Source organism: Hyla sarda, chromosome 1 (genome assembly GCF_029499605.1).
Source record: "Hyla sarda isolate aHylSar1 chromosome 1, aHylSar1.hap1, whole genome shotgun sequence".
Lineage (NCBI taxonomy): Eukaryota > Metazoa > Chordata > Amphibia > Anura > Hylidae > Hyla > Hyla sarda.
The window spans coordinates 435,778,962-435,793,025 of record NC_079189.1 but is presented as its reverse complement, the minus strand read 5'-3'; the positions used below and the strand labels follow the sequence as shown (position 1 = coordinate 435,793,025).

The window sequence follows — 14,064 nt, the reverse complement described above, 5'->3', positions numbered from 1 at the left end:
CTGACTCCTGAATGACAAAGAAGCTGATGAGACATTCAGGAGTCTGTGAAAGCTGAATGACACACATAGTGACAGCTATGTTGATTAGCATCCAGCTTTACTAAGAACAGATAGAAAATATATGCATGAAAACTACTGTGCAGTGATTTGCAGACTGCCATGCTTCTCCCAGACTCAGAGCAGATGTGTCATCCACAGTGAGGGAGAGAAACAGTCACGCCCCCTCCATAAGGCAAGAAGAAAAAGCAAGTGAGCAACATATAACTGCTATTTGTTAGGGATATATAGGTCCTAGACACATACAAATTATATGTACATGATCAGGATTAGATACTGAGTAACACATATATATATATATATATTTTTTTTTTTTGCACTATGACAGGTACGCTTTAAGGTATTGCAAGAAGTTTACTTGCACTACCTCCAGCTATTGTCCTGTATCTCTGCTATGTGCCTCCATTTGTCCCTTTCTGCCCCCATCCTAATACATTAAGACTGCCTCTTGCCCTGCATAAGCATGAACTCGGGTGTGCTGCCCCTTGCTCTTTTTTCCTGACCCAGCAGTGACCTGGGAGGGACCTTCCTGTTAGAGGAACAGCAATATGTCTCTGTGCAGGGCTGGGACCACATACAGACCCCACTTTTAAAACACACAGATTTTGGCAGCACCAGTGCACAGGGGTCTTGTGAGAGCATAGGCAATACAAAAGGATTGGGCTGGGAGAAACCAGTTGCAAAAGTGGACTCCACACTGCAACAGCCATGGGACTACAACTGAACTCTCCATATTCTGCTGGCTGTCAATAAGAAAAATCCTCAATGAGACAAAGGGTGGCAATCTCTGTGGGCCATGGGAAAAAGGGCACAGGACTGTATTTGGAGGTCTGTGTGGATGAAGGTGGGAAATTGTTTTTGCCGTTGGCTGTCCAGTGGGTGGTTATGGCAAATGCTCATAGTAGAGTTTGGTATGGGTCCCCACAATTTCTAATTGCCCTAAAATAGCACAATGCAGATATCTAAGACAAATGCCCCAGACATTCTATTTTGAGGGAAATATAAGTAACTACTAAAATAGACATGTCAGGGAAGCTGACAAGTCCTTTTAACCTGCCGTAGTAGTCATGTGTTAAATAAATTCTTCTAATGACCGTGAGAGAGAGAGAGTAAATGTTATTACTAATAGTATTATGAACCTTACAATTTTATCTTCCAGACTTTAGTCATTGATCATGTTGGACGCCGTGTGTTGCTGATGGGAGGGTACAGCTTGATGTCTGTCTGGGCAGTGGTTTTTATGGTGGCCTTGTCTCAGCAGGTACAAGCTTTGTGTATTTTTTTATTGTTTTTATTACCTCTAGGGCAAACAATAAAAACATAAAAACTAGCATAAATATAATGGTAAACAATTATATTTTTGTTTTTCTGATTCCTTAAAATAAATCAGTTTTAATCTTATATTATGCCACATGTATAATAATACAGCCATGCTATGCATAGCGAACATAAGTTTGCCTTTTTCAAACACCTTCTTTTACACCTTCATGAAATCTGTGCTCAACTACTGAATGTTTAACCAGTCTTTGGCCTAAACAAAAGTATCCTTTCTACTAGGAACACATTATATGGATGCCGTATCTCAGCATGGTCTGTATTTTTGCCTACATCTTGAGCTTTGGAATTGGTCCAGGTAAATATAGACATGGAACAACAATGCCCATGAATTGTCCAATATGTGTATGTTCAAGCATTAATAGGCTACTCCTTGAAAAACAATTTTTTTAACTCAACTTGTGCCAGAAAGTTAAGCAGATTTTTAAATGACTTTTTTTAATTTAAAAATCTTAATCCTTCCAGTACTTATCAACTGCTGTTTGTTCCAGAGGAAGTTATTTTTGAATTTATTTTCTGTCTGACCACAGTGCTCTCTGCTGACACATCTGTCCATGTCAGGAACTGTCCAGAGTTGAAGCAAATCCCCATAGTAAACCTCTCCTACTCCGGACACTTCCTGACATGGACAGAGATGTCAGCAGAGAGCACTGTAGTCAGACAGAAAGGAAATTAAAAAAGAAGTACTGTTAGGGTTAAGATTTTTAAATAGAAGTAATTTACATATCTGTTTAAAGGGGTACTCCAATGGAAAACTATTTTTATTTTATTTTTTTCAAATTAACTGGTGCCAGAAAGTTAAACAGATTTGTAAATTACTTCTATTTAACCTGTTGGGGACGAAGGGCGTATCCATACGCCCGTGGGAATTTCGGCCCCCGCCGCGCGCTGGGCGGGGACCGGGCCGGGGTGACTGCTGATATCTATCAGCAGGCACCCCGTGCAAATGCCCAGGGGGGTCATTAGACCCCCCCATGTCGGCGATCGGCGCAAATCGCAAGTGAATTCACACTTGCGATTTGCGCCGATTCCGGGTCATTACGGGTCTATGGTGACCCGGTGACCTGGAATAGAAGGGGGATCGCGGGTGTCTAAGACACCCACGATCCCCCTAAAGCGATAGGAGTGAGGTGGCAGAGTTGCCACCCCTCCTATCCCTGCTATTGGTGGTCTAGACGCGACCACCAATAGCAGATCTGGGGCGGAGGGGTTTACTTTCGTTTTCCCCGTCCTGCCCTCCCACAATAGGCGGGGCAGAACGGGGAAAACGAAGAGGAGCAGCGCCGGAGTCCACTTACCCCTCCGGAGGCAGCGTAGCGACGGGGATCGGCGCCCGCGACGGAGATCTGCGGCGGCGTGCGGCAGAAGAGGACGGCTCCCGGATGCGACGGAAGCCGGTGAGTAGTTGCATAGCAACATCTAGAGGGCTACAGTCTGAGACCACTATAGTGGTCTCTAGACTGTAGCCCTCCAGATGTTGCGAAACTACAACTCCCAGCATGCCCAGACAGCTGTTTGCTGTGTGGGCATGCTGGAATTTGTAGTTTTGCAACAGCTGGAGGTCTGCAGTTTAGAGACCACTGCACAGTGATCTCTATACTGCCCTCTAGATCTTGCAAAACTACAACTCCCAGCATGCCCACACAGCTGTTTGCTGTCTGGGCATGCTGGGAGTTGTAGTTTTGCAACATCTGTGCAATGTCCACAGTTTGGAGATCACTGTTCAGTGGTCTCTAAATTGTAGCACTCCAGATGTTGCAAAACTACAAATTCCAGCATGCCCACACAGCAAACAGCTGTCTCGGCATGCTGGGAGTTGTAGTTGCGTACCTCCAGCTGTTGCATAACTACATCTCCCAGCATGCCTTTCTGTGATCAGACATGCTGGGAATTGTAGTTTTGCAACAGCTGGAGGCACACTGGTTGGAAAATACTGAGTTAGGTAACAGAACCCAACTCAGTATTTTCCAACCAGTGTGCCTCCAGCTGTTTCAAAACTACAACTCCCAGCATGTACTGACAGACCGTGCATGCTGGGAGTTGTAGTTTTGCAACAGCTGGAGGCTCACTGGTTGGAAAATACTGAGTTAGGTAACAGAACCTAACTGAAGGTTTTCCAACCAGTGTGCCTCCAGCTGTTGCAAAACTACAACTCCCAGCATGTACTGACAGACCGTGCATGCTGGGAGTTGTAGTTTTGAAACAGCTTGAGGTTTCCCCCCCCCCCCCCCCCCCCATGTGAACGTACAGGGTACATTCACACGGGCGGGTTTACAGCAAGTTTCCTGCTTCAAGTATGAGCTGCGGCAAATTTTTTGCCGCAGCGCAAATTCCTAGCGGGAAACTTACCGTAACCCGCCAGTGTGAATGTACCCTAAAAACACTACACTACCACCTAATAAAGAGTAAAACACTACATATACACCCCCTTACACTGTCCCCCCCAATAAAAATAAAAAACGTATTGTACAGCAGTGTTTCCAAAACGGAGCCTCCAGCTGTTGCAAAACAACAACTCCCAGCATTTCCGGACAGCCACTGATTGTCCAGGCATGCTGGGAGTTTAGCAACAGCAGGAGGCACCCTGTTTGGGAATCACTGGCGTAGAATACCCCTATGTCCACCCCTGTGCAATCCCTAATTTAGTCCTCAAATGCGCATGGCGCTCTCTCACTTCGGAGCCCTGTCGTATTTCAAGGAAACAGTTTAGGGCCATATATGGGGTATTTCAGTACTCGGGAGAAATTGCACTACAAATTTTGGGGGGCTTTTTCTCCTTTTACCCCTTATGAAAAGGAAAAGTTGGGGTCTACACCAGCCTGTTAGTGTAAAAAAAAAAATTTTTACACTAACATGCTGGTGTTGCCATTTACTTTTTATTTTCACAAGAGGTAAAAGGAAAAAGAGACCCCCAAAATTTGTAACGCAATTTCTCCTGAGTACAGAAATACCCCATATGTGGGCGTAAAATGCTCTGCGGGCGCATAACAAGGCTCAAGAGTGAGAGCGCACTATGTACATTTGAGGCCTAAATTGGTGATTTGCACAGGGGTGGCTGATTTTACAGCGGTTCTGACATAAATGCAAAATAATAAATACCCACATGTGACCCCATTTTGGAAACTACACCCCTCACGGAATGTAATAAGGGGTACAGTGAGCATTTACACCCCACAGGTGTCTGACAGATTTTTGGAACAGTGGTCTGTGAAAATGAAAAATTTAATTTTTTTGTTTGCACAGCCCACTGTTCCAAAGATCTGTCAAACGCCAGTGGGGTGTAAATGCTCACTGCACCCCTTATTACATTCCGTGAGGGGTGTAGTTTCCAAAATGGGGTCACATGTGGGGGGGTCCACTGTTCTGGCACCACGGGGGGCTTTGTAAATGCACATGGCCCCCGACTTCCATTCCAAACAAATTATCTCTCTAAAAGCTCAATGATGCTCCTTCTCTTCTGAGCATTGTAGTTCGCTCGCAGTGCACTTGACGTCCACATATGGGGTATTTCCATACTCAGAAGAAATGGGGTTACAAATTTTGGGGGGCATTTTCTCCTATTACCCTTTGTAAAAAAGTTAAATTTGGGGAAAAAACAGCATTTTAGTGGGAAAATATTTTTTTTTCATTTACACATCCGACTTTAACAAAAAGTTGTCAAACACCTGTGGGGTGTTAAGGCTCACCGTACCCCTTGTTACGTTCCTTGAGGGGTGTCGTTTCCATAATAGTGTGCGATGTGTTTTTTTTTGCTGTCCTGGCACCATAGGGGCTTCCTAAATGTGACATGCCCCCCAAAAACCATTTCAGAAAAACTCACTCTCCTAAATCCCATTGTTGCTCCTTCGCTTCTGAGCCCTCTAGTGCACCCGCCGAACACTTGACATACACATGAGGTATTTTCTTACTCGAGAGAAATTGGGTTACAAATTTTGAGAGGATTTTTTTCCTTTTACCCTTTGTAAAAATTCAAAAACTGGGTCTACAAGAACATGCCAGTGTAAAAAATGAAGATTTTGAATTTTCTCCTTCACTTTGCTGCTATTCCTGTGAAACACCTAAAGGGTTAACACACTTACTGAATGTCATTTTGAATACTTTGAGGGGTGCAGTTTTTATAATGGGGTCATTTATCGGGTATTTCTAACCAGAAGACCCTTCAAATCCACTTCAAACCTGAACTGGTCCCTGAAAAATTCCGATTTTGAAAATTTTGCGAAAAATTGGAAAATTGCTGCTGAACTTTGAAGCCCTCTGATGTCTTCCAAAAGTAAAAACTCATAAATTTTATGATGCAAACATAAAGTAAACAAATTGTATATGTGAATCAATACATAATTTATTTGGAATATCCATATTCCTTATAAGTAGAGAGCTTCAAAGTTAGAAAAATGCTAAATTTTCAAATTTTTCATGAAATTTTCAAATTTTTCACCTAGAAAGGATGCAAGTATCGCCGAAAATTTACCACTAACATAAAGTAGAATATGTCATGAAAAAACAATCTTGGAATCAAATTTATAAGTAAAAGCATTCCAGAGTTATTAATGCTTAAAGTGACAGTGGTCAGATTTGCAAAAAATGCTCCCGTCCTTAGGGTCATAATGGGCTCCGTCCCCAAGGGGTTAAAAATCTTAATCCTTCTATTACTTATCAGCTGCTGTATGCTCCAAAGGAAGTTGTATTTCTTTCTGGAGTTCTTTTCAGTCTGAGCACAGTGCTCTCTGCTGACTCCTCTGTCCATATCAGGAACTGTCCAGGGCAGATGAGGTTTGCTATGGGGATTTGCTTGTACTCTTGCTTGGACAGTTTCTGACATGGACAGAGGTGTCAGCAGAGAACACTGTGATCAGACTGAAAAGAACTCCAGAAAGAAAATATAACTTCCTCTGTAGTATACAGTGGCTGATGAGTACTGGAAGGATTTAGATTGTCATATAGAAATAATTTACAAAATCTGTTTAACTTTCTGGCACCAGTTAATTTAAAAAAAATTGTTTTCCACTAGAGTACCCCTTTAACTTTCTGGCACCAGTTGAATTAAAAAGAAATGTTTTCCAGGGGAGTACCCCTTTAATTTCTGACTGGCCACATACATTTAAAGTCTACAGGGAGTCGACAAGTGTTTAAAAATTTACTACCATTTTATGGCTGGAAAATTTGCATAACTCCTTCACATAGCTGGCTGTCCTGCTGAATTATAAATTGATTCCACAGCACTTTTTTTTTTTTTGCTGAGTTTTTGGCTAAGGCCCCTTTCACACTACCGTTATCCATCTGTAAAAACCTCTGCTATGAACTCCCTTCAGAAAGTCCATAAACGGCCGTCAAAAAATCCCATTCATGTCAATGAGCTGTTTTGACCATCCTTTAGCATCAGTTATGTATCGTTATGACTAACGTCCGTTATTTTTAATGGGGCAAATAATGGTGCATGCACTAATTTCTGTCCGGTCAGAAATAACGGTGGAATAACGGACATTAAAATTTTAACATTGACGTCTATGAGTGACGGCTGTTTACAAATGACATCCGTTATTGTCCGTTATTTTTAGGTTCCGTTATAATCCGTTATTGCTACTGAGCATGCTCAGTACAGCATCACAACCAGGAAGTCACATGGAAATAAAATAACGGATATAAAATAACAGGTGATAACGGACTGCACATGATCAGTTATCATCCGTTGTATTTAGTTATTTCATCCATTTTTTTATGACCCATTATTTCTGAATAATGGGTGTCAGAATGCAGGAACATAACAGTAGTGTAAAAGGGGTCTTAGCTGTGCTAAATTATCAAAATGGCGCTCAGGCTTTAAAACATTTTGCAGAAATGAAAATTCACCTCAGAACATGCTGTAGGATATCATTATTCTAAGGCAAGGCAGAGATGGTATAAATTTGTGTTTTTTGAGGGGTTATATTTTAATATTTGCACATTATTTCTGCGCCTTTTTTAAAAGTATGCAGTTAATAAATCTCATCCACTGCATGGTCAAGAATGCAGCGCTGCATTTCACAGTCACTTTTGCCAAAGTTGTCTATTTTAAAATTGCGCTACATTTTTGTGCAAAAACTAACTGTGCCAATTTAAAGGCAATGATAAATCTCCCCCATTGTTCCCTTTGTCAGTATTACAGACTGCAGCAGGGGGTGACTGAGACTGTAGATTGTCATTTTTTTTTATACTCATGGTAACCAATGAATTATGTAAAAATCATCGTTTCCATTTTAAAGGTGTTCTTAGCATTTTAAAGGAATGTTTCTGTGGCGTTACATTGCTCTGTATGTCTCTGTATTTTCAGCACAGTAATCCTTGCTTTCCTGTTTGCTCTTCCACTATTAGCCGGAGTTACTGGTTTAATGCCAGCTGAGATATTTGACCAGATGGCCAGGCCTGCTGCATACGTGATATGTGGCTCCCTCATGTGGCTAATACTATTTGTGGTGGGATTGGCTTTTCCCTTCATTGTGGTGAGTGCAGACTGATGATTTTTTTTTTTTTTTTTTTTATACAGAATTTAACCAGGCTGTCTGTATATAGTCACCAAACAGTCACAATAACCATAATACTGTCACATCCTATATAACATGAAATTACTGGGAAACAATAATTTCCTGCATCTGCATCTGCCCGCTGTACCTGGTTTTTATGGAGTGCACCCCCAGGATAGCCCCACTGGTTCATGTGCTGGTTCATTCAGTCCGAGACGGGACATTGGGTGGATTGCAGGGCCGGACTTTACTTTTTACCTTTTACTTTGTGTGATCTTAGTGTTAGTGACTGCAAGTACCGCTTGTGATTTACTGCTCTTCTTCGCCCGCTGTACTTGGTCTTCAGTGCAGTGTGGCAATTTGCTGTAAATTGTCAGTACCAAGGGCACATGTAAAATGCCATTACTGTTCTAAAAGTGACGTTTTATTCTGGAGGCTTTTCAGGAAAAAGTCCCAAACTCACAGTAAAATACACCTCCTAGCATGTTTAGTAACCTCCACCCTCTGTCTGTAGTAAAAGACCTAGTGCTGTTTACTGAACATGCGTTAAAGCTACAGTGACATAGGCATAGTAGCACAGAAAAATACCCGTGCCCTTATGTACAACATGTGATTGGTGGCGTGCTGTACATGGCGTGGGGTAGTCAATGTATTTAGCAGGGCCACATAATAAAAATACATGACATCACATTACAAAGTACACACAGTGGCCATGGTATCATGTGACCGCTCCTAAACTCAGAAGGAAATTCAAAACTGTTAAAGGGGTTGTCTGGTGAAAAACGTTTTTCTAAAAACATGACCAGGCTCCCCGCTTAAAGAGTACCTGTCATGATCATGTTCAATTTTGTAATCCTCCCAGTTCACTGCCCCATCATGATAAACCACCCCTGGCGTTACCCTGCAGGCGTGAAATCATCTGAAGCAATATGAGGAGAACTTCCTCCCTTACTCTGCTACATACAGCCCAGAGCAGTTCAGTGTGAGATAAGCTATGATTGGATAAGGCTGCACACAGGGCTGGTGCAGTGATTTTTGCCACCCTAGGCAAAATGTAATTTTGCCTCCCCTAGACCCTGCCCATTGGCTCCACCCTTTGACACTCCCCACTTTACTACTGGGGTGACACACTGTAACAAATCTCCTTCATATGTAATCACCCTATTAAGGTGACAAACTGTAATAATCCTCTTCCTCATGTAATTACCTTACTACTGGGGTGACACACTGTAACAAACCTCCTCCTCATGTAATCATCTTACTACTGGGATGCCACATTGTAACAAATCTCCTCCTCATGTAATTACCTTACTACTGGAGTGGCACAGTGGTGCTGGCTGGGCGGATGCTTCAGGTGAGCGGGAGCTCCGGATACTAGCTGGCTACTAACTTTCTTGCAGTGTGCAGAGCGGTGCCCCCATCAAGAGGGCACACTAGGCAGCTGCCTATTTTGCCTATAGGCAGTACCAGCCCTCGCTGCACATTCCCCCCTCAGCACTTAAGACTGCATTTCCTAATTTTAGACTTCTGCCAGGCCAGCAGGAGTCCAAAGTCTGTGCAAGAGATGGGGGAAAATGTGCTCTGGACAAGTAGGGAGACACCTAATGGCATCTTTTTGAAACACAAATAAAACATAGAAAACTTTATTTTTTCAACAAAGCAAAGAAAGATTTTTTATTTACCATAAGGCGTGCAATAGCAAAAAAACATTTTCATGACAGTGCCCATTTAAACAAAATAAACCTGAACCCCTCAGTCTCCGTAGCCTCTGGTATTGCTATTCCCAGCCTCTGCTTCCTGGTGCTGGGAGTCAATACATCAGAGTGCCACTCAGCCAATCACTGGCTGTAGCGGTGTCCCACCTCAGCTAGTGATTGGCTGAGGGGCACTGATGATTGACTCACAGCACCAGGAAGTGGAGTTTGGTGGAGACCTGGAGCTGCAATTCTGGAGGCTATAAAGGACCAAGAGAGGTAAGCAGAGAGTTATTTAGGAAACCTGGGCATATATAATAAAAAAAAAAGAAAAACTTTTTGCCGGACAACACCTCTAAATAGTTCCTTCAACTGAGACAAAAATAACAAAAACTTTTCAACATTTTCTTCAACACAACATAAGGCAGTGTACACACTTTACTTAAGCTCTGCACTTGTATACAGTGAAAATTCTACCATGTGTAAGCATCCCACTAGACTATAATGTATATACATACTGTATGTGTAATTTTGGCATATGTTTTGCCCGTATATACTTTTTTTTTTTTTTTTTTTACTGTTTTGAAAAGTGTGCTGATTATCCTTTAGTTTTATCCTGGTCGCTTGTACATGGCTTTGCTTTCCATTTCCGTCTGTAGGTTTTTCCTACGAATATTTAGACTGCCACAAACTAATACGTGTTCTTCCTGTTTCAGCAAGGACTTGGTCATTTCTGCTTCATGCCATTTCTAGTGGTCTGTGTCTGCACCACTTTGTATGTTGGATTCTTCCTCCCCGAGACCAAAGGAAAAAGTGTGTTAGAAATCACAGAAGAATTTAAAACACGCAGAGCTAAGCCACACATTGAGGAAAATGGCTGGCTTGGACCTCAGGAGATCAAGTCCACCAGTCTGTAAGATGAGGAATATTAAACATCAAGTTCACACTCCTTGCAGCATTGTTGGATTCTGCATGTCGGAGCTGAGATTTAAGTGACAAATATAAAACCCCTTCTAAGATGTCTTCCGATTTTGCCTGAAGTTGCCTAGTTTGTATATTTATTATTGTCCATCCACTCCTAATGAAAATGACCTCAGCATAATCTGTCTATATCATGAGCTGCTAAAGAATTCAGCTGTATCTATAATACTTGAATATAGTAAATGCCGGTCGTGGTCCGGTTATATACATTTCTTATTTTATGTTATGTAAAGCTGAATGTATCTCAGGTCCCCATTCTCCTTATAAAGGTGAAACGACTGTCCTGTTCAATGTATAAGATGTGCAGCAGACAGGGTCACTGCAATTATACATATACCACACAATATATGTGTTTGTTTTTTGTTTTTTTTTAGCATTTGGGCCACTTGTAGATATATTTAGAAAAGCAATAGTGATAGAATTGGGAAATTTTAAATGAAAGGCTTTTGGGATTAATAAGGATATAGTTATGCTTTACTTCAGGGAGGACAGTGCTAAAAACCTTAAGTAGCATATGTTTGCCAAGGGGATTTTCTCCTACTCTGGACAGTACCTAAAATGGACAGAGATGTCAGCAGAGAGCACTGTGGTCATGATGTCAGCAGAGAGCACTGTGGTCATGATGTCAGCAGAGAGCACTGTGGTCATGATGTCAGCAGAGAGCACTATGGTCATGATGTAAGCAGAGAGCACTGTGGTCATGATGTAAGCAGAGAGCACTGTGGTCATGATGTAAGCAGAGAGCACTGTGGTCATGATGTCAGCAGAGAGCACTGTGGTCATGATGTCAGCAGAGAGCACTGTGGTCATGATGTAAGCTGAGAGCACTGTGGTCATGATGTCAGCAGAGAGCTCTGTGTTCCAAAAAGAAAATAATTTCCTCTGTAGTATTCAGAAGCTAATAAGTACTGGAATGATTAAGATTTTTTTATTAGAAGTCATTTACAAATCTGTTTAACTTTCTGGCACCAGTTGATAAAAAATAAATAAAAAAGTTTTCCACCGGAGTACCCCTTTAAACTAGGACTTCATGGTATCTTCATTGTTCCTAACCATGGCTGAATTCTTGTGCATTACCTGCAATCTTAGGCTATGTTCACACAGCGGAATGTCTGAGCAGAATTCCATAGGAATATTCCGCTGCAGCAGAGTCTCATTGTTTTCAGTGCTTTCAATGCGGTTTTCTGCTGCACTGTTCCCACAGCGGAATTTCCGATTCTGGTGTCCGCAGAAAGAATAGACATGAATAGCTTATTTGAGTGTGACTGCGTATGTGTGAGTGTATGCGACATACAACATGTCTGAGAACAGTAAGCATGCAATGATGTTTAAATCTGAAAAGTCTAGTTACCCTTACTTTTATTTACTGAATCTTATGTACATAGTCAAGTACACTAAGAAAGGAAATAGAAACTACTTCTAGTTATAACATTTGTGTTTACACAATATCTTTACAGAACAAAAGTCCAGGTAGAGAACAGTTACTAGCTGTTAAGGAGTGTTACTGATGGAGCAAACCTGTATGTTTTCATGTAGAGGCACAACACAATGCATACAAATACCTACAAACAACACAGTGGCCCTCATTTACTTCGAAAATCGGGTTGTAAGTCTATCTTGCTTTCTTACCCGACTGCTTTTTTCCCCTGGTATTTATTATTATGTTGCATCCTGTTTGTCGCTCGTGGGTTTTGTTGGTTTTGGTTTCCAACTCCTCTGAGTTGTCGGGAAAAAATCCACAACAATTCAACAAATTCAGGTTGGAAACCTTTATAAATACGTGGGAAAGCTCAGAAATGTCAGGTTACGCCCCTTTTTCGGGTTTGGGAGAATCCACATCGGGTCCGTCGGGAAAAAATGTTGCATCGTGTCGCAGACTGGCGCACGATGTCTGCGACATGGCGCAGACAAAGATGCAACAAAAAACCCCGACAAAACAAGTCGGGTTTAGAATAGTAAATGAGGGCCATTGTGGCCTCACCAAATTCCACAGATCTTCAGGGTCTCGGCAGCAGTATATTCAGAGAGCGGACAATAGAATGTGGAAGAGTAAAGTACATGCGGCACTCACCAGAACATAAAAATCTCCTCCTTTATGCAGGTCATGATGTTTATTTTAACATTTTATAATTAGAATATATATACAAACACATGAAGGGCAACAGCTGTTTTGTCTGTTTTTTCTGCGGAATCTGCTCGGAAAGGCATTTCAAAGCAGTCCTAGTGCCGGCATGTTCTGCTAGCGCCCGCTGTATGCGGAATGTCGACCAGGACATTCTGTTGTGTGAACATAGCCCTATTGTGACCATCAGACAACAAACCATGAGTCCTAACATTGTGCAAACACCTTATTGTTACTGACTCTTAAAGGACTTGTATTTTATTGGGGCACTTCATCAATATTTTTAATAGAATGCTCTAATTAGGTCAGTAAGCCAGTGTTTACCAACTAGTGTGCCTCCAGCTGTTGTAAAACTAGTACTTCCAGCAAGCCTGGGAGTTGCAGCTTTGCAACCACTGGAGGCACACTAGTTGGGAAACGCTGATGTAGTAGGAAACTGTGATGACAATGGTCAGCGGAATAATCGATCAACCAACAAATATTATTTCTTCAGCCCCCTTAAAGCCAACATGGCCTAAAATGCCAATACCTAATGTGGTGAGTGGGTGTGATATAGTAAATAACAAACACCTCCTATAAGTAGGCTTATGATATACTACTGGATGTCATTTAGGGATACTTATCTCTAGATTGATCAGAATATACTAAAACATCAGTCTGCCTGATCACATGAGTTTCGGCGCTATTCTCGAGCAACAGCATAGCACTTATAATTTACCTGTCTCCTGACACCGGCCACAATGAGAGTAACCCTTTAAATACTTTTGTCTTTTTGACACAAAAGTATTTACCCTCACATTGATTTTTCTGGCTAACATGGTACCACACTAGTTTTTGCTGTACATAGTTATGCCAGGCAAAAGCACTATTAAATTTTTCAAATTTTCATCTATATAGTCTTGTATGATGCATGATCTCTTCCATAAAGTTTATAAACAACCCTACAAATATTAATAAAAGGATTTTTTCTAATTTTCCAAGGGTCTGCATTTACAGTCTAAATATGTATGTGTATGTCCAAATAGAACAATTCTTTGTGCAATTCTTTCTGTGGAATTTGCTCGGAAATAAATTGCTGTCCAAGGAGACAGCGCATTTTTGAGCGGTCCTAGCGCTGGCATGTTCTGCCAACATTCTGTCGTGTGAACATAGCCTGAAAGAGGCCTTTGCCATTAGGAAGTGCTGTTATAATTAAGATGGTGGTACATGTTAAAGTAGCATCCACATTAATGTCAGGATCTAAGGTTTCTCAGCAGAATATTGTTTAGAGTAACACACTGCCTGGAATCTGGAAAGAACTACAGCAGCTGTTAAGTAATGGCTTGATTTTTTTTTTTGAACCTCTTAGGCTAGGTTCACACTACGGAATTTCAGCCTG

General features: G+C 41.6%; 1 protein-coding gene across 4 annotated transcripts in view; it reads left to right on the top strand.

Moving 5' to 3' along the window:
• Positions 1-13,770, top strand: part of SLC2A11 (solute carrier family 2 member 11) — a 116,452-nt gene extending 102,682 nt beyond the window's left edge. For 2 of the 4 annotated variants that reach the window (XM_056531442.1, XM_056531451.1), the window contains 4 exons: positions 1,217-1,318; positions 1,615-1,690; positions 7,741-7,868; positions 10,300-13,769. In XM_056531442.1, coding sequence (XP_056387417.1) covers positions 1,217-1,318; positions 1,615-1,690; positions 7,741-7,868; positions 10,300-10,500 — 507 coding nt within the window. In that variant the 3' untranslated portion in view covers positions 10,501-13,769. Of the gene's footprint in view, positions 1-1,216; positions 1,319-1,614; positions 1,691-7,740; positions 7,869-10,299 lie in introns of all 4 variants that reach the window. The other 2 variants (XM_056531421.1, XM_056531432.1) reach the window with 2 other exon arrangements.
• Positions 13,771-14,064: the final 294 nt, after the last annotated feature.